The sequence below is a fragment of the Eublepharis macularius genome, chromosome 3 (genome assembly GCF_028583425.1).
Source record: "Eublepharis macularius isolate TG4126 chromosome 3, MPM_Emac_v1.0, whole genome shotgun sequence".
Classification (NCBI taxonomy): domain Eukaryota; kingdom Metazoa; phylum Chordata; class Lepidosauria; order Squamata; family Eublepharidae; genus Eublepharis; species Eublepharis macularius.
Genome location: NC_072792.1, coordinates 21,724,489 through 21,751,627, shown reverse-complemented (window position 1 = coordinate 21,751,627; position 27,139 = coordinate 21,724,489). Strand labels below are relative to the sequence as shown.

General features: G+C 44.6%; 1 protein-coding gene across 2 annotated transcripts; it reads left to right on the top strand.

The window, feature by feature from the left end:
- The first annotated feature begins 874 nt into the window (after window positions 1–874).
- DIS3 (DIS3 homolog, exosome endoribonuclease and 3'-5' exoribonuclease) lies at window positions 875–27,139 on the top strand. Of its 2 annotated transcripts, XM_054974954.1 has the most exons (21): window positions 875–1,190; window positions 3,533–3,690; window positions 4,729–4,922; window positions 5,044–5,117; window positions 7,219–7,383; window positions 10,126–10,293; window positions 11,174–11,287; window positions 11,371–11,508; window positions 11,912–12,058; window positions 13,019–13,135; window positions 15,468–15,569; window positions 16,717–16,781; window positions 16,882–16,966; window positions 17,349–17,476; window positions 19,369–19,455; window positions 20,799–20,955; window positions 21,580–21,794; window positions 23,392–23,560; window positions 24,039–24,197; window positions 25,297–25,419; window positions 26,783–27,139. In XM_054974954.1, exons 1-21 carry the CDS (start codon window positions 966–968, stop codon window positions 26,861–26,863), a joined length of 2,871 nt encoding a protein of 956 aa, XP_054830929.1. In that variant the 5' UTR covers window positions 875–965; the 3' UTR covers window positions 26,864–27,139. The 2 variants fall into 2 exon arrangements, with proteins under 2 accessions (XP_054830929.1, XP_054830930.1); XM_054974955.1 differs by lacking the exons at window positions 875–1,190; window positions 3,533–3,690 and adding an exon at window positions 3,722–3,781.

Below are 27,139 nucleotides of genomic sequence, written 5' to 3'. Positions count from 1 at the left end.
ACATGAAAAAACCATTAGTCTTGCACTTTAACTCCAGGGCTTCACTCAGAAAAATAAACAGGGCAGCAAGACAATGAGGGGTCCCGGGCGGGCCGTTGTTGCCCCCGCGGCTGTCATTTTAGACCCTATCTCAAAATTCCAGAAGCGCCCGCTGTGATTCCGGGAGATCTCCATTCCCCACCGGGAGGATGGCAACCCTGTCTGCTGCCCTACAGCAAACCCCCCCCCAACCCCCAGCTCGCCCGGCGAGAGGAAAAAAGGGGATTTCTGCCCACCTCGGCCACACGATCCAACCAGCCTTTCCCGGTCTGGTTCGCAAATTGCCGATTGCGCATACGCCCGTTGTTCCTCACAGACCCTCTCAGAGGAGACAGGGGAGGGGGGGAAAACCTTGTTACCATAGCAACAAAACCGACGCCGCGCACGGAACCGCTTAGAAACGCCCACGCCGCCCCGCTTCCCTTCTAGTTCTCCCGCCCTTTCGCACAGCATGCCGGGAATCACTTCAGAACTTGGGGGCGGGGTTAGAACCACGTGATCATAGAGGGCGTGTGAAGTAAAGATATATGAACTTCTGGTACCTCACCGAAAGCCGCCATTGGGAAGAGTTTTATTAGGAACGAGCCTGTCTCACTGTATTGGGTGGGGGGTGGAATTCCGCATTACCTTTTACCACCATTTCATACCGTGAACAACCCAAGGCGTCCCTCCATCCATATACGTGTCCCCTGAAGCGCGCTCAGCAAACCTCTCCCCTCATTCCCGCTTGCCCCAAACATGGCGCGGCGTTCGCTGGCAAAGCGGAAGTGAAGCCTTCGGCGCGCGAGCCGACCTCCCTTTCCCCCCTCCCTCTTTGGCCGTCCTCTGACGCGAGGAGCGCGCGCGTTTTCCTCTCCTCTCTCTCGCTCTCTACGGCGGCCGGCGCGGCCACTCCGCTCCTCTCCGCTCCCTCGGCGCCTGGAGCCATGCTGACCTCGCGCACCTTCCTGAAGCGGACGCGGGCCGGCGCGGTGCGGAAGATCGTGCGCGAGCACTACCTGCGCGACGACATCGGCTGCGGCCTGGGCGGCTGCGCGCTCTGCGGCGGGGAGAGCCGGCCCGCCCTGGAAGCCCGGCCCGGCGGCGCCGCCAGCAGCCTCTGCCCCGGCCCGCACTTCCTGCTGCCGGACACCAACCTCCTGCTGCACCAGGTACGCGGAGAGCGGCCGCGGGAGCCGGGCGGGCGCTCCGCCTCCCCTGCTCTGGTTCTTTGGCAGGTTTTATTACATTATGGGTTAAATGGCTTCGTTTCCCCCTGATTTTATTCTTGATTCTAAGATCTACAACATATTATCAATATGTTGCAATATAATAACTGAATTACACATAACCTCTCACAGAATCCAAGCCAATTAAACATATTAAGTTTAAGCTAGCCCCACAAGCTGCCAATGAGAGATGTACCTTATACATCGTTCGTTCCCAAGATCAGTGGGAAAACCAACAGCAAGCCATGCTTGGGAAAAGAAATTAATCATATAACGAATACAAATTTACAACAGTCCTCTCATATATTAAAGTGCTCAGTGCAAAACTTGCAAAAATATCAATGAACATACAAAGCCTTATACATCCGTCAGTTGTTGTAAATTTGTATTAATTATATGATTAATTTCTTTTCCCAAGCATTGCTTGCTGTTGGGTTTTGCAAATGAGAGATGAGAAATAACGTCCTATTAAAGAGGTCAGTATGCACTCCGCGGCTGAACATTGCACACCACAGAGAGTAAACTTTTGTTAATATATTTTTATTTGAACAGTAAATGATGCATAAGAAAAATCATCTAACAAACAAACCAAACTAGTAATACCTATATTCTCTCATCTTCTTTCTCTTTTTATTTTTTTTGCTAGATAGCTTATATTGTTAAGATAGCTAAATTTTATGGATATAAACGTTTCAGATAGATTTTTAATTGATTAGGTGTTTAGACTAGATGTTTGTGGTATTTTATATTGTATTTGTTATGTATTGACTGTTGTTGTTGCAACTCGCCCTGAGCTTTCTTCAGGGAAGGACGGGCTGAATATATAAATTAAATAAATAAATAATGCAGCCCCCAATCGAAATAGCGTTGTCCACAGCCACTTGGGGGTGGGGGGAGCCCAATTTTGGCCTGTCGGGATGATCGTGGGATGTAGAGAGGAGTTTTCTGTCATACCTAAATAATACAGCCTATTGCGGAAGGTGTGCCTATCGGTTGTCATTCAGTTAGAAAAGTGTTTTGTTAATACAAATTGGGGGGGGGTGGCAGTAGGGTTGCCAACTCCAGGCTGGAAAATCCCTGGAGATAGGAGAGTGGATCATGGAGAGAGTGGAGTTTAGGGATGGGACTCCCCTCAGCAACATATAGAGTCTGCTCCAAAGCAGCCCATTTTCGCCAATGGAAAGGATCTCTCTTGTCTGCCTGTTGCTTCTGGAAGATCTCCAGTCCCCACATGGAGGCTGGCAACCTTTGGCAGCAGTGATATGTCATATGGGCATCTTAGAAGTCTTGCCCCCAAAGCCTCTTCAGGCAGGATTCTCTAAGCTCTCAAGGTTTTAGCAGGCTGAATTTTCCCCTCCTTTTTTCTCCCCCCCCCCTTCACTGACACTTAGCTACTCTGAGTAGTCACTCTTTTCTGAAGCATTTTCAACCCTTGTGTGGGATTTTTCATTTTGGTTCATTTACCAAATCAGGTACCTCTCCCCCTTCCCCCCAATGAATCTGCCCTGACCTGGATGGCCCAGGCTAGCCATATCTTTTCAAATTTCAGCAGAGTTGGGTCTTGTTAGTACTTGAAGTGGGAGACCAGTAGGGAAGTCCAAAGTTGTCATGCAGAGACAGGCAATGGCAACCTATCTCTGTTAATCTTTTGCCTTAGATGCCATATTGCTGTATGGTATTACCATAAATTGGCTCCAACACCTACCCCCCTTCATCCATGAGTATTCCATTATTTACTACAAGCACCGAAGACAGAGAACAGCTGTCACATTGATAATTGACACATCTTCTGGAATGTCTTGTTGACCATGGAGATAGAATTCTAGACTACGTGGATCCTGGTTTGATCTAGCAAGGCAGCTCATATGATCTTCTGAATCAAGAGCAGTAGCCGGCCGTTTACTCACTACGCTGGTAGCCTTAAAAGCTGTATTTCATGCAGGTGATATGCATTGTTGAGTGATATGTGTATGTCTCCTCTCTAGACAGTGGTTAGGCACATGGTACGTTTGCATGCTGGGGTATGTAGCTACATGATGGACATTGCCCTGGTTTTAGACCCCTACCTATGGAAGTGATTCAGTCTGATCCTAATTACATAAACACAGAAGTTAAACCCAACTGATTTCAATGGAGTTTGCTTAGGATTACAGCCTTAAATTATATTTCTCATGAGGTTGGTGGATTGTAGAAAGAGATTTTCTTCTTGAGAATGAAGTCTGCCTGTCTTGGCCTGCTTGAATAATATATGAGGAGGTACTCACATGGTATTATTTTCTTTCTAGATTGATATACTTGAGGATCCAGTTATTACAAACGTGATTATTCTTCAGACAGTTTTGCAGGAAGTAAGGAATCGGAGCGCGCCAGTATACAAACGAATAAAAGATGTGATTAATAAGCAGGAAAAACATTTCTATTCTTTCACTAATGAGCATCATAAGTAAGTATGTGTTGGTAGCGACTCTACGAATAAAAGATGTGATTAATAAGCAGGAAAAACACTTCTATTCTTTCACTAATGAGCATCATAAGTAAGTATGTGTTGGTAGCGACTCTACTTTGCTTTTTAACATCTACTTAATGTTAACAGATAAACTCAGTATTTTTCAGGCACTTTAACAATTAGTAAAATCTAATGACTTTCATTAGAAGGATGTGACTGTGTAACACAGCGCAGTAACAGTATTTGCTGAGGAAAATGGGTCATACCAGTATGAAAACCTTTTAAAGTTATTTCATCATTTGATAAATGACCATAAGTTTTCCCTGCCCACCAACTCTCAAAGTAGCAGAGCTTTAAAAACACCCCACAGGAGCAATTTTATGCAGGTTTGTTAAAAGTAAATCCCATATTATTCAGTGGGGTTTACTCACAGGAAAATATTCTTAGGATTGCAACCTTAAGTGCTTTAAACTGGAGGAAAAAGGAAAGGGGGGGGGAGTCTGTGTCCTAGTTCACATTCTAAGTTTGGTGGTTGAGAATGGGACAAACAAAGGTTGCAGAATAGAAAGGGAGATAATTGGGAGGAAACATCTGAGAAGAGAGGCGAGTCTTCAGCTGTTCTTATCAGATTCAGTTGAGGAAATACTGTGTTCTGTTTGCTAAATTAGAAATTCTACCGCAGGTGAAATTTGTGCTGAATGGGTATTTCTCTTACATGTAGTTGATAGGTAAAACAGGTTGTTGTGCTTCTTAGTGCCTCTTCACTGCAGTAGGCCTTGCTGTGTGTGCACAGCTCCATGGAGGAATGAACCTTGTGACTCAGTGGGTGGCCGTATGCACACGTGGTTATCCTGAACTCCATCCCAGGATCCATCAAATTCTGATTATAGAAAATTTTACAAGAATAATCACATTTATGTACGTGTGGGTGGAGGGGTGTGTTTCTACTGGGGCATATGCAAGACAGAACCTCTTGTAAAAGTGAAGCATCTTAATACAGTTGGATGGTTGGTTTCCTCTCTTTTTTGTCTTCAGAGACACATACATAGAACAAGAAAAAGGTGAAAATTCCAATGATCGCAATGACCGAGCCATCAGAGTAGCAGTAAAATGGTACAGCGAACACCTGCAGAAATTGCAAATGGAAGAGAAAGTACAAATCATCTTGCTCACAAATGATAGAAAGAATAAAGAGAAAGCGGTGGAAGAAGGAATAACTGCCTATACATGTAAAGTTTATGATCCAAGCTGAAAAGTTTCATTAAACAAATTGTGGGATATTACTTAAGCGGTTAATGGTTGGCTTTCATGGTTGTTACAAAACATTTGCGTATGCGGGTTTTTTTGTAGGTGAAGAGTATATAAAGAGCTTGATAGCCAATCCTGAGCTTGTGGATCGACTTGCTTCCTTAAATGATGAAGGGGTAAGTTTCGGATTTATAATTAAGGTCTCCAGAATATGAATGGTTCGCAGTGTAGCCATCCAGGTGTGGCAGTTTGCAGCCAAGTCGTATTGAACTATGTTTCTTCCACTGTCATTGGGGAAAATCTGGAGTGCGTGTGTGAATTAATGGCTCTATATGCTCTAAACATAGGGTATAACAGTGTGATCCTAGGCGGAGTTATAAGCGCCGAATCCCATTGACTTTAATGGATTTGGAAGGGTGTAACTACTTAGGACTGCACTAGAATGTGTAAGACGCTGCAGTCATCCAGGAAGAAAGTGAGGGTCTTTTTAATAAACATAGAGTGATTCCACACATGTTGGATAATGCACTTCCAATCCTCTTTATAGATCATTTGGAACGGATTCTTTTGTGCGTGGAACAAAAAATCCACCTCAAACGATTGATAAAGTGCATTGCAAGTGCATTATCCAATGTGTGCGGAATCAGCCTTTATTTAGGAGAAATGAATAAAGAAACACAAGGCCTAACAGAATCCTTCAAAACAGTTTAGCCAGCTTATCCAGAGTTATGAGTAGGGCTTTTTTTCAGAAGGAACGTGGTGGAATGGAGTTCTGGAACCTCTTGAAAATGGTCACATGGCTGGTGGCCCCACTCCCTGATCTCCAGACAGAGGGGAGTTCAGATTGCCCTCCGTGCCGCTGGAGCGGTGCAGAGGACAATCTAAACTCTCCTCTGTCTGGAGATCAGGGGGCGGGGCCACCAGCCATGTGACCATTTTCTCCTAGGGCAACCCACTGAGTTCCACCACCTCTTTCCTTCCCCCCCCCCCCCCAAAGCCCTGGTTATGAGTAAAATCTACGCTTGAACTTCTCCAGATTCTAGTATCCTGGAATTAGTATAAAACATGAAATAGACTGCTAAATATTGTATCAGGCTGCATTTTGCCTTTGTCCCAGAAGCCCTGGGGAGGGAGAGAAGGCAGCAAGCAGAGAACCACTCCCGAACTCAAGACTCAGGACTACCAGTGCTGCTAGTGAGCAGGTGCTGTGGAATTGCCAGTGGATTTAAAGAACTCACTTGGGAGTGTTATGCTCTCATCTGTCATTTTGGGGCTACTGTTAAATTTTAAAATAAATATTCACAATTTGAATGTGGTATGAAACTAGTTCTTCCTGTTTTACGGACCTTATTTACCAACTCTTGATCGTATGTGTTTTCCTTTATTCTTTGTTGATTTCATGTATTTAGCGTCTAATAATGCTGCTGTGTATTATAAATAGCATTTTAGGACTGCATCCATAACATTCTTATGCCATAATGCTGTAATCATAACAAGTAATTACCCACTTTGGAAAGAAATTCTGAATTAGCTCTCAATGTAAAATGAGATTCTGTGCATGTGTGTCTGTTTCTTATAGTAGCTGTAATAAAGCTAAGTAACCGCACAGAACGTTTAATGTTATGGACAGTGTTGGAGGAAGCTGTGCAGTCCCTGAGCTTCTCTGACCAAAAAAATACCCATTTCCAGCCATTGATGGAAAAGCTTTGTATTATTCCTTTCCTGTTTTTGATCATAGCCTTTATTTCATCAACATTTTTTAACTGAAGAGAATACCCTCACCTCTGATTTGCCAGAGATACTGTACAAAATGTGTTCGCATTAAAAAAAAATAGTTTCTTCTGTGGTTTTTGGCTGAAGCAATTATATCACTTTCATGTGGTCAATGTTTAAAACATCTTCCCATCCCAAGTTATTTCTTGGAAGTGCAGTAGTGCAAAATTTAAATCTCTTGACCAATATCGATACCAGCTAGAGGTTGAGGCCACGTGCTGCTGTTCGTGTTACTCTTTCCACATACTGTAGGAATCCATTTTACCCACAAGGGTGGAAACCCCAAATCTGTTTTTCTAGCGGGGGCATTCTCCTCTCTTGGAGGAAAGTGCCGCCTCTAACAGAACCAATCTGCAAGTCCCAATCCACTCATCTGTGCCATCTCCTGTAACAGTTAATTGTTGTAAGGTATTGCATGTGAATGCTTTATTGAGACTTGTAAGTTAATTACTAGGAGCGGTAACGCAGCGAATTGCCCCTTAATTGCGTGTTTGGCTCTTACAGAATGAAATAGAAACAGGAAGGATCATTTTCGCAGAGCATCTTCCCCTCAGCAAACTGCAGCAAGGTATAAAGTCCAACCTTTACCTCCAGGGAACCTTCAGAGCCAACAGGGAAAATTACCTGGAAGCTACAGTTTGGATTCATGGAGACGGAGAAGAGAAAGAGGTTTGTTTAGATGCATGCTTTTATGTACGGTCCTTTATTGGGAAAAATGTGTCCTTACGGATGCCCTTGTCCTAAAGCCCTGCACGTTTTACATTGCTGTTGAGGCCAGGAAAAGGGAGATAGGTAGAGGCAGAACTGTGCGTGTGTGCACACGCGCCATTGCTGGGTCTAGACGGGATGCCTCTGACTGTCAGGTTCTGGGCAGCAGTCAGTAGGTGAGGGTGGTTGAGAGCAGACCCTGCTGGGGGGCCTCCCCATCCCATCTGACTGGCTACTGTTGATAATCAGGGGGTGCTCTGATCCAGCGTGGCTGCCTTTTAGATTTTAGCTGATTTTAGTTGCAATGATAAGCGCACTTACAAGGAACTGACTTCCATCGGGTGCCTTAGCTGAATAAATCTGGTTAGGATCATGCTACAAGTTGTTAAGGTGAATATTTTTGGCTCACCATAAGAAAAAGGAAATAAAGGATTGGGTGTGGGGGCGGGATTACATTTTTGGTCCTGTGCGATTTTGTTACAGACCTTGAGCCAAAATTCAAGAGCAGCAGTGATGGACCTTTACCCAGGGCTGGATCGAGGGGGGGGGGAAGGGGGGGTAGTCTGCCCCCGGTGCCACCAGGGAGAGGCCGCCGGGAGCAGCGGCCAGCTGCCAGGAGCGCGCAGGCAGCCTCCCAGCCCCCCACGCTGCCTTTCGCCTGCCCTGCAGGACAGGGGGCGGCTGGCTTGCCGTGTGCCCCCTGTCCTGCAGGGCAGGCAAAAGGCAGCATGGGGGGCTATGAGGCCACCCGCACCATTCGCTTGCCCCTCAGGGCAGGGGGCGGCCAGCCACCCCCTGTCCTGCGGGGAGGCGAATGGCGCGGGCAGCTTCCCAGCCCTGCACGCTGTTACAGAAGTGACGTCATCATGCAGCGCCGGGAGCGAGCACACACATGAGGGGTCGGACTAGGGTTGCCCTGGGCGCCGGCAACCCTAGATCCGGCCCTGCCTTTACCTTCAGTGACGAGAGCACTGATCCTCCTCTCCCCTGCAGCTTCCCATTCTTTGCTGCAGGAATAGTCTCTCTAGCCTTCAAACAGCTTATCGGTGGACTCACATGGATGACAGGAATTCTGGGCCTGGTTCTTTCGATCCAAACCAATGTTCTATGATGTTCCTAGTTGAGTTCTCTTTTTAAATCATTTTAGGTGGGTTGCCATGTTGGTCTGCAGTAGAAAAGCAGGATTTGAAGCAAGAGGCACCAACAAGATTTTCAGGGTATGAGCTTTCAGGAGCTTTGGCTCCTGAAACAGCTCTTTGAATGTTGTTGTTTCTCTGTAGACATAAACACTTAAGCTATGGTTTACCATAGAAGTGTTACTTCTAAATACCAAAACCATGGTAGACTATAAACCAGGATTTATTTTATTTATTTTCAATTTATATTCCGCCCTCCCCACATTTCCAGCAGGCTCAGGGCAGATGCAAAACCATGGTTTACTTAAATCCATAGTTCAGTATTGCAGTATTATGAGTAAGCATTGGTTAAGGCTGTTTCCCTGCCTCCCTACTTGCAAGGTGACAAGTAGGGCTGTGTGCTTTGGTATTCGCTTCGGGTAAAAATACCCAAAGCGGAGCCGATCTGGAAAGATTCTGGATATCTGAATCAAAGCTTTCCGAAGCTTTCGGAAAGCTTCGGGGCTGAATTTAAATGGCCCCGCTGCTGCTTGCAAGCAGCGGCAGGGTCCTTTAAACATCACCCCCATACCCCCACCAACCTATCTTGTTGGCGGCAGCCACCACCGCCTGAACCTGTGGGGCATTGGGGAACGCTGGAGCTGCCTCCTCCGGCCCTTCCTGCCCCTCAAATGGCCACGGCATGCTGGCGCCGCAGCAGCCATTTGAGGGGCAGGAAGGGCCGGAGGAGGCGGAGAAGGCTCCTCCTGCCCCTCAAATGGCCGCTGTGGCGCCGGCGCACTGCAGCCATTTGAGGGACAGGAAGGGCCGGAGGAGGCAGCTTTGGCCTTCCCCAATGCCCCGGACGCTCAAGTGGTGGCAGCACGAGGCTGTGACCGCCTGAAGCCTCCAGGCCGTCGCAGCCTCGCGCCGCCACTGCCACGACAGCAGCCCGCAGCACAGCTGACCCTCCCACCAGGTAAGGTAAGTGGATGGGAGGTGGAGGGGTTCCCCGGAGGGGTGGGGGAGTTGCCCCCCTCGCTTCAGTATGCTCCGAATAGTTACGGAGCTTACCGAAGCGAGTAAAGTACCTTAATTCCGAAGCAGCTTGCCACTTCGGAATTAAGGTATTTCTGACATTTTCCCCCGCTTCGGATAAACCCAAAGCAGGAAACCCAAATCAACCCCATCCTGCACACTCGTAGTGACAAGCACTTTTCACTGATGGCTTCCTACACGTGTCTACCAGATACTTCAGCGAGCTAGAATATGATTTGCTGCACATGTGGAATCTTACCTAGGAGTGGAACAAGAAAACACAGTATTCGCTGTGGTCACACAAACTGTATCTATATTAGGCTATTGGAGAAGTCTAGCAGATGCGGAATGGTCAGTCTCCAAAAGCTCCTGCAAGTTGCCCTTTGTTATTTTTGTCCTCTTTGGGGACTTCTCTAGTTTTTCCTTTGAGAAATACCGTTTCTAGGCACAACATTACCTTAGCTTAAAGTCTGTGATTTTCCTTTCATTTATGTCGCTTGGTTTCATAAGGCAGTTTTTATTGAAACTTTGCTTTCTTTTGTATTAACAGATAATAATCCAAGGGCTTAGAAACTTAAACCGAGCGGTACACGAAGACATCGTAGCAGTGGAACTCTTACCAAAAGCTGCCTGGGCTGCGCCGTCCTCTGTGGTGTTGCACGATGATGAGAATCAGAATGAAGATGATGTGGAGCAAGAGGAAGAGAAAGAAAAAAGTGTATGATAAGAACAGGGCAGATTTTTCTCTAGTATTTACGGTCGTGTCTGCCTGTTTTGTCTGCGGGGCATCTTGTTTCTATTTACTGTTCCGCTATTAGTTGGCTGCACATGTTCCGTCATTTAGTGCAAGTACAGGAAAAACATACAATTTTTTGTGGCGTTCCCAATCCTAAGAGTCTTTGCTTTCATTCTTAAAAACACCTTTCTAGCTCTTTAGGGCTGCAGAGATAGGCTTGGAAGTACGAGTGAGTTCTCCCAAGATTTAAAACATAAAATCTCCAGTGGATGAGGCATAGGTAGAAGTGAAAGCAGAATAATCGATTAAATGAGAGAACTCAGGCAGCTGTGTTTCTTTTGTGCAGTCTTATATAGTTGCAGAATTCAGTTTTTCTTGGTACATAACTTGAGTTTTGTGTATAATTTTCCGTAACTTGTTTTGCTCTTGCTGGTTGCAGCAAGAGGCAAGGGGCTGCTCAGGTACCTGAAGCCCTGCGGCTGCGAATTCTGCACTTCGGTCTTCTTCTGGCTTTTAAACCAGTGCTGCCGGATGTTGTTCTCCTGCTTGCCTGTGCTCTCCATTAACAGTGAAGACTAGAAACTCATTCTGTTTGTTCAGGCTCCAGAGTTCTCAGGATGTTGAATCCTGTACCATTGCAAAATACAGCTATCCCGGATCAGTATTGGACCATGACAGTGTCCCACTCGGCAAGCTCAAAGTGATTTATGCAAAGCAGCATGCTTCATATGATGTCACAAATAGCTTGAGACCTGGAATGTGACAGTTCGTCCTGTGAAGCAAGAAACAGTTGTGTTAACTTGCTCCGGCTGCATTAAACTTGGTTTCGATGCCTTTTTGTATTTTTTTTTTTAAATCCTAGTTGAGAACTTCTTCGAGCAACAGTATGCTGCGACCAACAGGCAGAGTTGTAGGCATTATAAAAAGAAACTGGAGGCCCTTCTGTGGCATGCTTTCTAAATCGCAGATAAAAGAGGTAAGCATACCTGTAATCGAACGCTTGCCTTGCAGTTTGTTTTCTTCATTTACTGAAAGTTGCTGCTCCTGCTCTCTTAACAGGCAAGACGGCATTTATTTACCCCTGCTGATCGCAGGATCCCTCGAATTCGAATAGAAACAAGGCAGGCTTCAACTCTTGAAGGACAACGAATTATTGTTGCTATTGATGGCTGGCCTAGGAATTCAAGGTACCCTAATGTAAGTCTGAAAGAAAACCAATCAGTTAAGTGGCTCGGAAGATTGCAAAATCGATTTGAGAATCAGACTCTTTCAAGAGAAGGAAGAAAAGGGAAGCCCAATCTTATGTGGTTGCATATCGTGTTAGGGTGGCCTGTAGGACAGTCTTCCACGACTTCTCACTCTGTTTGCAAAATCTCTTATTCCTCTGCTGTTGTGACTCAGGGCCCAGGAGCCCGAGTTGCTCTCATCACATTGAACCCTGTTTAGAATTAACAGACTAGTTGCCTGATTCTACATGTTTACTCAGAAGTAAGAGTTCAGTTTGGCTTTGCCTCGAATGAGTTTATCTTACATTGCAGCTAAAAACTATCATTGTTTTTTAACAACTGTCTTGAACAGATTAAGATATGTGTTTGTGCAGGGTCACTTCGTAAAGAATTTAGGAGCTGCTGGCGATAAGGAAACGGAGACTGAAGTCCTGCTTTTGGAGCATGATGTGCCTCACCAGCCCTTCTCCCAATCTGTACTTAGCTTCCTCCCCAAAATGCCATGGAGCATCACTGACCAGGTACGATAAAGGCTCTGATCACAAGAAGAAACTTTGCTTTGCCTCTCTGTCTCGTGTAGCACTTGCATATGTTACAGTGGGAGGCAAGAGAATAATAGTGGAAGCAGAAAAGAAGCAATCCAGATCTACTAGCCATAAAGATGGGAAACTTACGTTCCCCTCCTCCCCTTTTCCTGCCTTTTCAGTCTTTAATTGTTCTTCACTTTGGTATATTGTCTTGACCTTGAAGCCTCATAGGTTTCCCTGGAGGAAAGGAGAGGCAGGCAAATGACTGGTTTCTGTCTGGCGCTTGAAACCCCATCAGTGATCCTTGCAGCCTGTTTCTTGTCTGTGAAGTTAGTATGAACTAGGCATTTGCGGGGTACCTCAAAGCGTGGCCATCGACAGTTGACTGTTTTTCAGCTGATTTATACACCCAGGTGCTGTGCATTACTCCAGAAAATAGTTATTCCTCTCTATGCTGTTCATTTTGCTACACAAGTTCATCCCCTTTTTTGGGAGTGAGCCGAAGTCACTTTGATTTGAATTTGTGTTAAATATGCAGAGCCCATGCTACCATTGTTTGCATTGCTTTTCCTTTGGTCCACCTGTGTGTGTATTCTCTCTGACCTTACAATGTATTTATACATTTAGGTGTCAAGACATCTGACAGTGCAGTGCTATGCAGTTACTCCAGTCTAAGTCCACTGGAATCAAGATGTGGGGTGGTGTCACTGCATAGGATTGCACTGTAGATATGCTTTTGGCTTATGCCAAAATATGCTTGTCTTTACAATGCCTCAAGACTCTGAATTCACTGCAGCAGGCTTGTGCAGCCGTGCGTTTGGAATTCCACTAATGTATCTCGATCGAACCTTAATTTACCATTTTATAATTAAGGTTCTCTTAAATGATGTAAATGTTAGTGGGTAAATGATGATGATTCTTCTAAAAACCACTTTGTCATGAAAACCTTTTCAGGATATGAAATGTAGAGAGGACTTGAGGCATCTGTGTGTGTGCAGCGTGGATCCTCCTGGCTGTACCGACATTGACGATGCGTTGCACTGCAGAGTCCTGGAAAACGGCAATCTGGAGGCAAGTTCCCCTCGGGGTTCATTGAAATGCTCTTCTGCAGTGTTCGTATCGATGATGCTTATTTATCAGGAAGCTAATGAGATTAAAACTGCACAAAACGATTGCACTGTCAATCCAAAATGATGAGAATAAACTGAAGACTATTGTAATATATGATCTGGTAGATAGTTGTGGTCTAGCTGCTATACACAACCTTGTGGCTGCAGCCATCCCCTAGGAAAGGGGTCTTTCCCTCCCAATGTGCAGTCAGACACAAAATCTGCCGTTCCAGGAGGGAAAGCGCAGTTCCAAAAGAACACATAATTCAGTTCATTCAAAAGTTGTATTATTTTAGCTGATTATAGTATGGATAGTGAGTAATCCAAGCTTCTTTAGAACCCCATTCCTTGAATGAAGCGTACTAGTTTCTTTCCCTCCCACCATAGACACTCCCCAAAGAGTTCACTGTTGGTCTCTAGATTAGGGGTGAACACCTTTCTTTCTTTCTTTCTTTCTTTCTTTCTTTCTTTCTTTCTTTCTTTCTTTCTTTCTTTCTTTCTTTCTTTCTTTCTTTCTTTCTTTCTTTCTTTCTTAAAAATCATTTTAATTCTGTTCTGGTATTTCAGAAAGGGCATGATTACCATTGTCCTAAAATTTCAGGAACTTCAGGAATTAAAAATTTTTTTACTTCATTTTGTACCCCACCTTTCTGTCCACTGGGCACTCATAGCAGCTCAGAACATGGTCCTCTCCTCCATTTTCTCCTCACAACAAACACTGTGAGGTAAGTTAGGCTGAGTATGTCTGACTGGCCCAAGGTCATCCAGCGAGCTTCCATGTTGGAGTGGGGATTCGGACCTGGGTCTCCCAGATCCTAACCCATCACTCTAGCCGCTGTACCACACTGCCTCTTTCAGGGTAATTTGGCGGGGTTTGAGACTATCTTCCCAAAGGTGTCCTGCTCAAGGCTGAAGGCGTGGGAGTCCAGGCTGGATGGAAGCGGGAGCCAAGAGTGTAACATAGATGCTGTTCCAGCAAAGGTTGTGAGTGAAATGAGGCCTTCAGTACCGCTGCCAGGAGATGGGGATGGAGGCCCTTCCTCCTCTCCAGGGTCAGGCTACTGTTATTTGAAGGTGCCATAGCTGATTACAGCGGCAGGTGCTGTGATGGGGCTGAGGTGAAGTCCGAGTCCGAAGGCAGGGCTGTTTCTCAAGGGGAGCTGACTGACTGAGACACTTGGGGTTCCTCCTGCTCATCAAAAGAGGCTCCTGGAGGCGTCCCAGCTGCCTTGTTCTGTGGTGGTGTTCGTTGCCCGGCTCCCTCCTCCTCTAAATCTTCAACCTTGTCATCTGAGGAGCAGTCTGTATGCTGACTGATGACAAAGGCCAAGTCCAGGGGCCAAGTCTACCACCCATTGAAAACAGTAGAAGCTTAAAGGGTAGAGGCAGCATCAGGGATGAAGCAGCTCAGCTCGGGTTGGTGCTCTCTCCCTCCTCCCGTGGCACCCCTGCTGCCTCTGCTACTTTCAAGGGAGAGCAGGACTTCTCTTCCCTTCCCCACCAGCTGATAAGCTTCTCAGAGCTGAAAGACTCCTGAGGGGAGATACATTTTTGGCAGCCCTGGAATTTTGCAAGAGTTCGGTCCTCTTGGGTATTTCCAAGCCAGACCGAAACAGCAAATTTTCAGCTTGGAAATAACCAAATGCATGCCCCTCCTTCAGTTGTAAAATTTTATCCCAATTCTAAACCCGTGAAACCTTAAGTAAGAAAATATGTGCATGCAGGGAAGGAAAAAGAACCGTGTGTTGTGATGGCACGTGCTCAGCATGCAGATTGCAATCTGATACCACTGTGCAGTTCCAAGTATTCTTTAAAAAAAAACCCCTGCTATATGTTTCTGTTCTCCTTCTGTCAATAAAAAGCTGAACTTCAGTTCTTCTAAGTCTTTTTAATGCTGCTTTCTGCGCGCAAAAAGAGGAGAATAAAAAGAATTGCCCTATGAAAACCCTTTGCACAATTTCTTCCCTAGGGGTAAACTCGTTAGGGTTATAGCTATATGCCTGCGTTCCATACCGTGCGTATGTTTGAGCTACAATAATTGTTTTCAGTTACCTCCATCTTTCCAGTTCCAAACTTTAGCTGAAGGCTGACTTAATCAGAGGTATAACTGTTATTGCACAGCTGTAATAATAAGACATTTACCAGCCTATCACAAAACATAGGGCTGTAATGGCTTCAGGAAGCATATGGAAAAATTCAAAGAAGGTACCAACCAGGGCAAGACAAAATGCATGCAGCATGAGATCATCAATTAAAAGTATACTTGTGAAAACGCTAAATAATCTATTTATTAGGTTGGTGTACACATTGCTGATGTCAGCCATTTCATTCGACCAGGAAATGCTTTGGACCAAGAATCTGCAAAAAGGGGTACAACTGTATATCTGTGTGAAAAAGTAAGTTTCCTTTTTGTAGTATTTTCTGTTTACGTTGGGTTGTCCTGGTTAGAGCTGGCTTCATTTCATAAAGATATTTCTCTCATGTGATGGTACATAAGGCTGTCCTTGTGGGATAGGTACAGCTGTAAGCTTTTTTTTGTACGTTCAGAGGTTCAAGGAGATTTTAGAAAACCAAAATATTAAAAACTGTGCTGTGAAGGCTGCTGAAACTCTTATTTCCAGAGGAGTTAGCCATGTTAGTCTGTAGTTGCAAAATAGTAAAAAGTGCAGTAGCACCTTTAAGACGAACCTACTTTATTGAGGCATAAGATTTCGAGAACTACAGCTCTCTTCGTCAATTCTTGAAGAGAACTGTGGTTCTCAAAGTCTTATTCCTCAATAAAGTCGGTTAGTCTCAAAGGTACTACTGGATTTTGTTTTACTATTTTGAAACTTTTATTGGTACTGTTCATCATTACTTGTGATAGTGAAGTTCATGGAGCAGTTCTATAGGTTAGTGAAATGGGACCAACTACAGATAAGGAAAGAGTCTGCATATTTAGAAGATTTTCCAGGTGGCTAGAGCAAGGGTGTTATGGGAATAGTTTTAGGTAGGTAGTTGTGTTAGTCTGTAATGCATGATATATGCCATCAAGTTGCTTCTGTCTTAGGACAATCCTATGAATTCATGACTTTCAAAATGTCTTATCATTAACAACTCTATAAGATGTCGCCTTAAGTTGGTGGTAACTAGACAACAATTATGTAGTCTATAATAGTAGAACTAAATTCCAGTCCAGTCACGCCTTATAGACCAACCATTTTTTCCAGGATATAAGTGTTTGTGAGTCAGAAGTTCACTTTGCTGACGAAGTGAGCTTTGACTCATGAAACCTTAAACCCTGGAAGACTTTGTTGTCTTTAAGGTGCAACTGGACTGGAATTTAGTTATGAGAAGATTGCCTGGATGCTTCAGTAAAGCCTTTCATATCCAAAGTTTGATATTGGTTTAGTATCTGTAATGGGAGAGAAACATAGATTGTGAATTTGCCCTTAATCAAATTAACTACAGATGTATAAATCTGTACTATGGGAATAGACGTGAAATAGAATATTGCTTAAAACAAGGCATACATTGCTTGTTGTTTTGTCCCTTGTCTTTCAGAGGATTGATATGGTTCCAGAGTTGCTGAGTTCCAACTTGTGTTCTCTGAGATCCAATGTTGACAGGTAATTAAGCAGTTAGGAGTTTGTCAGCTACTTTAGACAATTGCAAGTAAACTTGTCGATTGCAACAGTTTGTCTTTTTTTCCCCTCCTTCCCCTCCTAGACTTGCATTTTCATGTATCTGGGAAATGAATCACAGTGCTGAAATCTTGAAAACCAGATTTACAAAAAGTGTAATTAATTCCAAGGTAGGATTAAAATTCATTTGGTTGTTTAGGGAGGAAAAAACACAGGGAGAACTGCTTGGCCACTCAAGGGTGTCTTTGAATCCAAACCAGCCAGCCATAAGCTCCTCCTTATGAGTTGGGTTCAAACCACTGGCAGCAGAGTGAAGCTGGTGGAGCAGGACTTTCCTGCCCCGGTGGGGGGGGGGGTGGTATCAAGGGACCCTCAGGAGTCTGCAGTGGGATAGGGAATTGGCAGAAATCACCCCCCCCCCTCCATCTTCTGCTAACAGAATCCAACTCGTTGTCTTAGAATTCGACCAGCTTCGGACACATTGCATTCAGGGGTCGTGTCATTATTGGCCTCGTATTTATTGCTTCTCTTTCTAATGGTTCCTCCCTGGAGGCTTCTCTTACATACGCGGAGGCCCAGATGAAGATAGACTCCCCCAGCATGAATGATGACATCACGACTAGCTTACGTGGACTCAATAAACTAGCTAGAATTCTTAAGAAGTGCCGGATAGATAACGGGTAAGTAGATGGGCATGAGTTCCGTTGAGCGTTTTCTCTTGCTCTTGTAGATGTGCTGCAGCCGTCTGGCTTCTGGCAAAGTGGATTTTCCTGTTACTAGCATTGTAAAGAAAATGGTGGCAGGTCTTTATTGTATAGCACAATGCCTTTCGAGCTGTGGTGGTAGGCTGCCCTGGCGTTCCCTCTTTAGCTTGTTAGAGGTTCTTGATGGGAAGATCAGTCATAGCAGATAATCTTTCCTGGACACCAGCTTATCCACCATAAGCAGTTTCGTGCAATGCTCAGCAAAACACTGCACTTCTAGATCGCAGTCTTAGTTCAAGGTGGGCCACAGGGGGCCCATCAGGTTTAGCTGTCTCCCTGTGTAGATTATGTATGTTCCCTAGAATCCACTGTGGTGTGTGTTCTGCATTCTTCCTGATTGTTTACTGCCTAAGTTTCCATACTGCCTTTCTGCCCTTGTATTGAAGGCAACCTACAGTTCACATCAATGCTTGCAACATGACGTATAGAACCTGGAAGAGAAGAGGAAGACAAGCACATTCAGACACGAATTCTTAGCTAGTTTACATAACTATTCCATAATGGCCGGATGAAACGGCTGCCGAAGGAGGAAATGTTGGAAAGGGAAGCCTCAAACAACATTTTGCTCCAGGCAATCTGATAGAAGGGGGTCTTGCCATTTCCCCTTCTCCCAGAGATGCCTTAGCTGACTAGTTTCAGGCGGGAAGCCGTGCAATAGAACAGCAAGATCGAGTCCACTGGCACCTTAAAGGTCTGTTGGACTTGAATCTTGCTTCTCCACATACTAGTGAATGCAAGACAGTTTCCCTGGAGGTAAAATAATTGAAAACCACCAATACCGCTTAAGTGACACAGATGTCTTAACTAAGTATTATAATTAAATCTGGTTGTCTGAGGACTGTGGTATTTATTAGAATGGTTTTGATCAGGGGTCATTTTGTAGAAAAAGAGCGGGAGGAACTCATTAGCATAACTCATTAGCATATACCAGAAATGTGTCATTAGCGTAACTGATTTGCATATGCCACACCCCCTGGCATCACCTATCCTGGCTGTTTTGGACCCAATCCTGGCCATTTAGGGCCGAAATTGGGCCCAAAATGGCAAAAAGGGGCTGAAAATGCCCGCAAAGGGGCCCAAAATGGTCAGGATCAGGCCGCTGCTGAACAGGAGAGTGATCTACCACCTGTCAGAGGCCCAATCTAGCATTAAACAGGCCCAAAATGGCCGAGAGTCAGGTGGGCAGGGCCACCTGACATGTGACCTCTTTGGGGATCTGCTGGAACTGTGTTCCTGCGCATTCCCCCTCGAAATGAGCCCTGGTTTTGATACTTATTAAAGCTCTGTAAATGAGATCACGTTCTCCAGGTTCTGCAACATCTGAACAGGGTCTCTTGCCGGTGCCAGCCTGCACATGGGCGAAATCAACAGCAGCCCATACACGGGCTTTCTCTGTGGTGGCCCCCTACCCTGTGGAACATACTGCCTGAGGAGGTCAGGAGAGCCCCCACTCTCCTGGCTTTCCACAAGTGATGCAAAACCAAATTATTCAGAAAGGATTTTACTCAAATAGGAGGGCGGTATTGTAGGGACCTGTGCTTCATGTCGTCTAATGTCAGTCCTAGAATTGATTATGTTCTATTTCAACAATTCTTCAACTCTGTATTGGATCCTTGCTAACTCTGTCTTTGTAAACTTGCATTTATTTACCCTATGGCATTGTTTATGGAAATATCCTTGATACTGATTGCACTAATCTCACACCATGTAATCTTCCTCGAGTCTCAGTGAGAAAGGTGAACTACAAATGACAATAAATAAATAAATAAACATAGTTTTGCTCTATTCATATATGCTTTATTTTCTAGGGCTTTAACTCTTTCTTCACCTGAAGTTCGCTTCCACATGGATAGTGAAACCCACGACCCAATCGATTTACAGACAAAGGAGCTCAAGTATGTTTAATCTACTGATTTTAGTTGTTGTTGTCAGGTTGCTCGGTTGTGAGGCTCTCTTTAGCGATAGGCTGTCAGTTCTCTGCATTCCTTAATGAAGATCTAAAGTGCCCAAGTTCTGTTGTCGTGCCTTCATGTTGCTTCTGCTAGTATGGGAGGTGTGATGCCTTGCACAGCAATGCTGATTATGAAGTGTGCAAAACAATGTGCTTTCTGCACAGATCTGGTCTGAGGGATTTCAGAAATCACAAGCCGTGGAATGCTGTGTTCCTAGGCTTAATACTGTCACGGGATCGTGTATTGGATTTTCAAGTATTATTGTTAGTTTTTATAGCGTTGTGACAGGTCCTTGTGAAAAGTGTCACGCAGAGACAGGATCTGTCCCACTTCCCCATTTCCACTGCAGCTCCCTGAACAATGGGGGCTCATGGGTCTCTTGGGAACTTAGGGAATCCAGTGTGTGTGTTTTAGGTGGGGGGAAATGGGCTGAAACTATTCTCCATTCTCTGTTGGTTGAGGAGGGAATCCAGGCTGGGTTGCTTAGTCTGCAGGCAGGACCATGTTGGTCAGTTGGAAGAGTAAACTCCGATTCCATTCAGCTCTACAGCTAGATGCTTGGACAGTAAACATTCTAGGTCCTTCTATTTTTCTCCATTTCTCTGTATTTCTCTCCCTGTTTCTCCCTGTTTTTTCTTTGTTTGGAATGTGACAGGATGGTCACCTGTGCTTCCTTTGAAGGTTGTTTTTAACCCTGGCCTACAGCTTTGTGGCTGCTTCAGTCTGTCTGACTTGCCCTTCGCTGTACCTTCCCATGGTAGGGTTATGGCAAGAAGGCAGCTCTGCATCTGTGGAATTCCTGAAATGCGCTTGAAATGTACACAGCTGTATTAAATGGTAGCATTAGGGCTCAGTCCAGTCTGCGTGCAGGCATAGTGCCTGTGTATGGAGGATTCCTGAACTGCTGAATAGAGCCCTGACCACTCCACCTCCTATACAGGCAATGGAATGAGTCTGTTTCACAGACTGGGAAGTCTATGCCCCATCCAGTCTTCCCTCCGATGTACCAAGCAGGGGCTACTCGTACACCATGAATAACTTCTATGGCCCAGAGAGAGACCTGGATGGAGGAATGGAATAGGAATGCATGCATAGCCTCTCATGTTGCTACTTCTGTGCACAGCCACGTGAGATCCCAGCCATGTTGGGTCTTAATGGGAATCCATTGGTCAAGTGTGTGTGTGTGTGTTGTGTGTGTGTGTGGAGTTCTCCATCCTTGGACAGAATGAACATGTTGGACCTAGATTACCACTTTTTTCTGATGTGTAAATGTTTCACATTGACAGAGAAACCAACTCTATGGTTGAGGAGTTCATGTTGCTCGCCAACATCTCGGTGGCACAAAAGATCTACGATGAGTTCTCAGAGCACGCCTTGCTGAGGAAGCATCCTGCTCCTCCTCCATCCAATTATGACATCCTTGTGAAGGCAGCAAAGTCCAAGGTGAGCTCTTAACACTTGACATCAAAACAGATAAAGGAGTTGTCCTCTGATCCGATTTGTACATTTTTTCCTTTGAGATCTTGCTGAGGACAAGAAGGGCCACAAGTGGTGTTGCCGACATGCACATGAGTTTCCAGGTTTTTTTTTTTTTTTGCTTCTGCACCACCTCACCTCAACCCCACACCCAGCATCTGAAATCCCCCCTCCTGAGATTGGGGGAAACCTTCCAGGCGGCATTTAGCGTAGCGCAAGTGACTGCAGGAGGGAAAATAAGCTGCCTCCCCCTCCGTGCCTACAAGAGCTTTGCATGTACGCCCACAAATCATGCCCATACTTCTGTGTGATCCAGATGAGTCCATGAATATTTGAGTATATTTCTGAATATTTTTTTCACTGTGCCTTTACAAGCACGTGCAGTGCGCTACCGGTCAGGTTTGAAAACAGTTCACTGGGCACAGTTAGAATCAAGACGGCACATTGCATTTTTGCGGTTTGTCACTTTCCTTCGAACAGCTCAAAGCAGCGTATATCAGACTTGCGGAGCACGTCGGTGAAGTCAATCAAACGATGCTAAACTGCTTGGAATTATTAAGCAGCCTCTGGTTATTTTCCACCTTTTTACAGGGCTTGGAAATCAAAACCGATTCAGCAAAAGCTCTGGCTGATTCGCTGGACAGCGCAGAATTTCCTTCTTTCCCATACCTGAACACGTTGTTACGTATCCTGGCTACTCGCTGCATGATGCAAGCCGTTTACTTTTGCTCTGGGATGGATAATGATTTTCACCACTATGGTTTGGCATCGCCGATTTATACTCATTTTACTTCGCCAATCAGAAGGTACTGCAGTTTTTCATTCATTTATTCCCAAAGCAACATTCTCCCCTCCTCCATTTTATCCTCACAACAACCCTGTAAGGTAGGTTAGTCTGAGAGAGGGGCAGCTAGCCCAAAGTCACCGAGCAAGCTTCCATGGTAGAGTGGGGGCTTGAACCTGGGACTCCCAGGTCCTAGTCTGACACTGTAACCATTACTCCATTATCCCACAGTGGTTCAAAAGAGATCTGTGACCGCCTTACTCTTTTAGGACTTCTCTTGGAACGATGGCTTGATAGCTGTCCAATTGCATGAGGAAAGATGACTTCTAATGGCTGCTTTTGCTAGCTGAAGTTCTGCAGTTAGTAGAAATTTGCTCTAAGACTTATTTCTATAGCATAATTTGAGCTTATCTTGCAGAACTTAATTTCCTCTCCCTTGTTTGAATTAATTGATTAATAGCAGAGTGTTAGAATGAAATGTTAGGGAAGAAGCCAAGGGGGTAGAGGGACACCAGTAGGGGATATAAAATCTCTGAAATTTTAGAAAACAGGATGGGACTGGATCCAGAGTGCCATCTTTACCATGTTTACCTCCTCCCAGCAGTCCCTTCCCCCCCCCTCCCCCGGGAGATTCCAAGGGCCCCATATGGGGCCGCCGTTGTGCGGTTTCCGGGGCTGCAGTGGGAAGGAGGCCGGTTCCATCAGTGGAGCTGAACGGACATAAGGAGGTGGAGAGGGCAGTTTTATTTAATGGCATTCTTGGAAAATCTGAATTTGCCATAGCGCAGATCTCCCATTCATCTCATCTTTGTTTAAATATACTTTATATCAACTGGACTGTGCCCTGTAATAGTTAGGACAAAATGTGCCATTGTTTGCCTTCGTTTTTCTAAGGGCAAATATTTGTTCTTGCGATCTTGTATTATGGTGCTCTTGTACAGAATTTTTTCCAGGACCTTTTATGCTTTTTGTTTTTGTGAATCTCCATTAGCTTCTCAATAAATTTTAAGTAAGAAGGCATAGAATTTGGGTTTACTGCATGGGGAGTGATTCTACGGCCTCCTCTAATTTCTGCACCTTGGCTGAAAGACAGTTTCCTTGAAGGAGTCTGCTGTGGCCTACAGTTTCTACCGTGGCTTTCTCTGTACTCCCAGAGTCAGCATTCTGCATTACTAATGAATCAAAATAGTTCAGTACAAATGGCTTAGTGAAGCATACCCCTAAAGAGTGCTTAATGTTGACGGGGTCCTACCCTGCCTCTCTTAATGCTCATCCATTGCAAGTGAGTGGCAGGTACTGAAGAGCATCTAAAACAAAACCCAGCTGCTACCTCATGAGATCTCCACTGGTGATTCATAGACCTGAAACAAATGACTGCGGGCTTTGAGCTGTGGCTCAGCGGTAGAGCATCTGCTGGGCCTACAAAAGGTCCCAGGTTCAATCCCTAGTTTAAAAGGGGATGCTGTAGTGGGTGATGTGATGAGAGAGACCCCGGGGAGCTGTTTCCAGTCTGGACAGACAATACTGACCTTGATGGACCAAAGGTCTGATTGAGTTTAAGGCAGCAGCTTGATGTGTTCAACATGTAACATTCATCCTTGATTTTTTTGGCATTACAGATACGCTGATATCATAGTGCATCGACTGTTGGCTGTGGCTATAGGGGCCGACTGTACATACCCTGACCTCACAGACAAGCACAAACTGGCAGATTTGTGCAGGAATCTCAACTACAGGCATAAAATGGCTCAGTATGCGCAAAGGGCATCAGTGGCTTTTCACACTCAGGTGACTGGTTTTGTCCTGGTATTCCTCTAGGAACCTGGGGTGGAGGGATGCTTGACTGGAGAAGATCCGTACTTTTTTTGCTTCTGTGATTAAGATTTTGCTGTTCTAAAATGCAGCTTTTAAAAGGGGTCTCTATTGTTTGCCATCAACCAGGATCATTGTAGCAGGCTGCTAGAGATTTAGAACAGAGTCAGAGGCAATGAGAATATGCTATGCTCATTCCCTTCCAAATAGCCAAAGGGCTGGAAACTAGCAGGAGTAAATAGGGCTGTTGTGTCAAAGGAAAGAAGAGAGAACATGGCAGCTCTGCTCTTCTTCTCTCTCTCTGGAAGGGCCTCCCTCTCCCAGCTCAGGAGCGAGAGAGTTTTGACCGACTGTTTTGAGAGTCAATGTTCCTAGATGGTTTCACTCCAAAATAAGACTTTTCATCCTCGGTTCAACTGTTTTAATACTGGTTTGGTACGCGTTCTTTTTGCAGTTGTTTTTCAAGAGCAAAGGCGTTGTGAATGAAGAGGCTTACATTCTGTTTGTACGAAAGAACGCAATTGTGGTTCTGATCCCCAAATACGGCTTAGAAGGCACAGTCTTCTTCGAAGAAAAAGATAAGCCCAAACCGACGCTTCTGTACAACGATGAGGTAAAAAACAATGTGAAATGAATATTAGAAAAAACAAGTATTGCTGCCAAAATTAAGTTACAATGTGAAATGAATATTAGAGAGCAAGATCCAGATCATTGCTCTGGAAACATCACTTGTCACCAAGTTCCTTTTCAGACTCCCCAAGTTTCAAAAAGTTCCTGAAGTTTAACAGGAAGTTGTGTAAAGGAAATCTCTTTACTGTGGGCAGGATGTGCTTTTAAGCTGGTTGGTGAATCAGGCTGTTTGAGTACTCTAGTTGAGTGTGCAGTAGAGATGGGCACGAACCTGAATACGAATTAAAAAAACCCACGAACCAGTCCAGTTTGTGGTTCATGAACCAATGGTTCATGGAAGCTCATTTCCGCACACTTCCACGAACTGGTCTACTGGTTCATTTGGTTTGTTTTAAAATAGCAAAGCCCCTTTCCCTGCCACTGCAAGGGAAAGGGGCATTAAACCCACGGAACAGCTGTTTATCGGGGAGATCCCCGACAAGCAGCTGATCATTTAAACATCGGTGGAGGGAAAATGGCCATTTACACTGAGGGTGGGGCTTGGCTGGCCGGCCAGGAACTCCTGGCTGGCCAGCCATGCCTCACCTACTTTTTAAATGGCCATTTCCCTGCTGCTGGGTGCGGCCATTTAAACAGCCGCTGTTTAAATGATCAGGTGCTTGTCAGGGATCTTCCCGACAAGCAGCTGATCTGCTTAGCAGCAGCAGGGGAAAGAGCATTTAAACCCAATGAACCACGAACTGGCTCGTGAACTTGCCCCAGTTCTTGGGGGTTCCTGGTTCATGAAAATGCCATGAACCACAAACCGCACGGTTCATTTTTTTTGCGGTCTGTGTCTAGTGTGCAAATAACATGCATCTGTCTTTGGATAGTTTATCCATGCAAGCCAATTTCTTGGCAACCTGTGTTTTCTTTAGGGTTTAGAAAATTTTCAATGCAATCCTATGTTTATTTATCCCATTGACAGCCTATTTGTTTTTAAAATAGAATAGTTCTGTATAGCACTGCAGTCTATTTCCTAAGTCTTTTTTTAATTAACTATTCAGTTCGATTTTGACTTAAGATGGTGCTTTTTTTTACAGGTTCCCTCTCTTACCGTGGAAAGCACAACTTTCTATACCTTTGACAGGGTTACGGTGAACATCATGTTAGATGCTTCCAACGTTCAACACCAGAAAATTCGCATGGCTCTAGTGGAACCAAAGGTATAAGATCACCTGTGTGGGAAATAAAAGCCGTATTGGTAGCATAAGGAAGACAAAATATTATGTGTAATGGTTTAAGTAGAGCTAAAGCATAAGTAGAGACAATTTTAAGGACAGTTTCCTAGGGGAAAGGTCCTTTGAATAACATGGGACTGAGTAGAATTGCTTTGATTGCTCCCAAATTTGGTGTCCTTCTAAGTCAAAAGTATAAGCAAAATTTGCAAATGGGTAGTAGTGTTGTATGCATTTCTAGTTTACAAGACTCTATTTCTTTCGTGGGGGGGTATGGGCAACTTTAATTTTATAGAACATTAATGAAAGATGTGAAATGAAAACAAGCAAATCTGTGAATACGGCCTTTTTTTTGGAAAATTAAGGTTTAAAGTAACCTCTTGCTATTTATCTGTTCTGTCCAGGACATACTCTGCATTAGACAGAACAACAACTTCCAGTTCACATATTGTCCAGGCTTGTGCTGGACACCCATGTTTTTTTGAACTGAAAGCTGAATTGCTTTTCTGTGTGTTCCACTAATGTCCTCTTCCCATAATATGTAAAGAACCTCTGCTCAGCTTCACCTTCAGCCTTGCCCCAGTTTCTGAGTTGAGGAGTGCTAATACGGGGAGAAGGCAAAGCAGAAACGTCTCCCAGTTATAGATCCAGAGGAGTTAGCCGTGTTAGTCTGTAGTAGCAAAATCGAAAAGAGTCCAGTAGCACCTTTAAGACTAACCAACTTTACTGCAGCATAAGCTTTCGAGAATCACCGCTCTCTTCGTCAGATGAGACGTTAGTCTTAAAGGTGCTACTGGACTCTTTTCGATCTCCCAGTTAGTGCCCCCTCTCCTGCAAACAACAAAAGTCATTTGTACCAGAGGAACTAGGTTCTTTCATGCATGCCAGTATTTCTGTGCACAGAGAAACATCTCATCAATCTGTGGGACCCCTGTGGGATAAGGGCTGGACCTGCCAATGGCAAGGGGTGGAAGCTTCGCTTTGATTCCTGTGCTTCCAAGTGCAAAAGAATGAATGGCCAGCCTTCAGTTTTTTAGTTGAAAAAGCAAAAAGACTTAAGGATTAACATGTCTCTGATCCTTAGTGATTCTAGTTAAGAATCCAGTGTGCTCTTATTTGCACGTGTTCTCTTGATCGTGAGGGTGTGAGAACGAAGCGAGACCCATTTTCAGTAACTTTGAAGATCATCTGTCCGTATCTCACAACTTCTGTTTCCCTTTGAGGCTCCTAAGAGAATTTTTGTCAGGGTTTTGGGATATATATTAGATTTCTGAACTGGCAAGGAAAAACCTTGCTAATTGACAACTCTACTGCTTTACAATGGTAATTTTTGAAATCTTTCTTCTGCCAGCTTGTAGGCACGAGTGTCCCCAGCCAAGCCACGCAACTCAACAGTAATAATGAGCCTAAGAAGAAGAAACTGAAAGAATAGCTTCATTTCAATTGACTAAGATGCTCAACTGTGAAATAAACGATGTACACGACAAATTGTATATGAAATTGTATACAGTTTTAGAGATCCTTTTTAAAGACGTTTGTTACACGTAATTTGTAGCTGTATTTAAACTTTTATATATTCATCTCTGGTAAAATTTAATTTTTAAGTTGTATGTAATATATTTGCAAAATGCAGATAAACTAGAAATGTCTGGAGGTGCTTACAGAATATGTTGAGTTTATAAGAGATTCCTGATAAAGAATTGTCTGT